A 2,275-nucleotide genomic window follows, 5' to 3' on the forward strand; every position below is an offset into this window, starting at 1 on the left:
AGACTGAAAATATTTGGCATGAGTCCTCAGATCCTCAAAAGGTTCTACAGTTGCACCATCGAGAGCATCCTGACTGTTTGCATTACTGCCTGGTATGGCAACTGCTCGGCCTCCTACCGCAAGGCACTACAGAGGGTAGTGCGTACGGCCCAGTATATCACTGGGGCCAAGCTTCCTGCCATCCAGGACCTCTATACCAAGCGGTCAGAGGAAGGCCCTAAAAATTGTCAAAGACTCCAGCCACCGTAGTCATAGACTGTTCTCACCGCTACCGCACGACAAGCGGTACCGGAGCGCCAAGTCTAGGTCCAAGAGGCTTCTAAACAGCTTCTATCCCCAAGCCATAAGAATCCTGAACATCTAATACAGACTCCTAAACATCTAATCCAGTACCCAGGCTATTTACAGCCCAATAGGGAATGTACTCTTGGTGTAACGGTCAAGATGTTGGTTTCTCCTGCGGTAGACCTGAGTTCATATCCCATCAGTTACATTAAGCAGTCTATTCTCTGAAAGGGTCCAGACAGCCTGTTCCCAACAGTGTGGTCAGTCGGATTGGATGGGGGCCTCTCTCCCTCTCTCTCTCTGACAGGAGGAGAGAAGTGAAATGGTGTGTCTCCTCTGGTCAACATTACTCACCTTGATAGACTTTACAGCCTGTTGGAGCTCCTTCTCTCTCTCCTGGAATCTCTGCTGGACCTTCTGCTGACTCATTCCCAGCTGTCTCTGTAGAGAATCACTCTTCAATGAGTTATCAAGCTTTATTTGTCCAGTAGATCAATAGTATAGTAATGTGACATAGGGCCCATAGAGAGGAAGGTCTAAAATATTGATGGTCCATTTACAATATGATATTTATATGTTGCTATGTGAATGATTATAGTTTTTATGGTAGACGTACATGTATCAAGGGGTTGAGACTGAACTTTGGACTCATAAATGGGCATTCGGAATGATAATAGTTTGACTTCAGAAAATTGTGATACATTTGGAGCAAACTCAATATACTCAAGGTTTGTGTTCATATTTGTTCTGCTGAGGATCGATTTCATTTCAATTCTTTCATATTCAAATAGCCTTAGTTCCTACTGTATCTTTAATTCTTTGTTTATCAGACAGTCACCAACAAGTAGTTCTGGTCTTACCTGTTTCTCAGTCCTCTCTGCTGCAGCTGACACTGTATCATGGCCTTCATCCATTGTACACAGATAACAGATACACTGCTGATCGGTACGACAGTAAACCTCCAGCAGTTTGTCATGATGAGAACAGATCTTCTCCTGTAGTTGTGCGGTGGCTTTGACCAGCTTGTGCTTCTTGAAACCAGGAAATTCATAGTGAGGTTGGAGGTGAGTCTCACAGTAAGAGGCCAGACACACCAGACAGGACATGAGGGCTTTCTGCTTTCTGGTCCCAGTGCAGAAATCACACGCCACATCTCCAGGTCCAGCATAGCACAGAGCAGGAGGGGGAGCAGCCTGGAGTCCTGTCTTCTTCAGTTTCTCCACCACTTCAGCCAGCACGATGTTTCTCTTCAGAACAGGCCTTGGGGTAAAGGTCTGTCTGCACTGTGGACAGCTGTAGACACCTTTCAGATCATCCTGATCCCAGCTTTCTTTAATACAGCCCATACAGTAGCTGTGTCCACAGGCAGTAGTCACCGGATCCTTCAGTAGATCCAGACAGATGGAGCAACAGAACAGTTCCTGATTCTCTGCCATTTTGGTGCTCTCTCCCGTAGGTTAAGCAATGGCAGTGTCAAAGATTACTTACTATTCAGTGTCAAAGATGACTTTCTGTTTCATGGAACTCTACACCAGAGGACAGGGAGGGGCTTCCTACTTGACTGTGTACTCTGTATGTAGAGGGGGTGTGGTTTCTTTGATAAGGAAATGTGACAGAGTGTTGGGTAGTAGCCAGAGATGGTTAGTATTTATGTTACATGTATTTGAAATACGTATTTTAATTACTTCCGTATATTTTGTCATTTGAATTACACTGGGCTGAACTACACTCCAATGCATTTTGTGTTTTTTTATTTTCAAAATACTAAATACTTTTCTATACCATTTTTTATAGCGGTTCACATGTTGTGGCCCCCCTTTCACCCTGCATTGGTATCAGAAGTCTGATAGCACTATGGTGTGATAAGAATGTCTGTTAAATTAACTAAATATAAATGTATATGTAAAAATTTGCAAATGTATTTTTGTATTTAAAATGAAATACATTACATTATTTTGTAGTTTATTGCATTACTGCCTGGTATGGCAAC

At 43.3% G+C, this 2,275-nt stretch overlaps 1 protein-coding gene across 1 annotated transcript; it reads right to left on the reverse strand.

Annotated features, from left to right (window-relative positions):
- Positions 1-639: 639 nt before the first annotated feature.
- LOC123488753 (E3 ubiquitin/ISG15 ligase TRIM25-like) lies at positions 640-1,858 on the reverse strand (the record flags this gene model as incomplete). Its single annotated transcript, XM_045219547.1, has 2 exons — positions 1,146-1,858; positions 640-726 (listed from the first exon to the last, which is right to left on the reverse strand). Coding segments are annotated over exons 1-2 (663 nt in total), but the record flags the coding sequence as incomplete, so codon positions are not given.
- Positions 1,859-2,275: the final 417 nt, after the last annotated feature.

Source organism: Coregonus clupeaformis, unplaced genomic scaffold (genome assembly GCF_020615455.1).
Source record: "Coregonus clupeaformis isolate EN_2021a unplaced genomic scaffold, ASM2061545v1 scaf2465, whole genome shotgun sequence".
NCBI classification, from domain to species: Eukaryota; Metazoa; Chordata; class Actinopteri; order Salmoniformes; family Salmonidae; genus Coregonus; species Coregonus clupeaformis.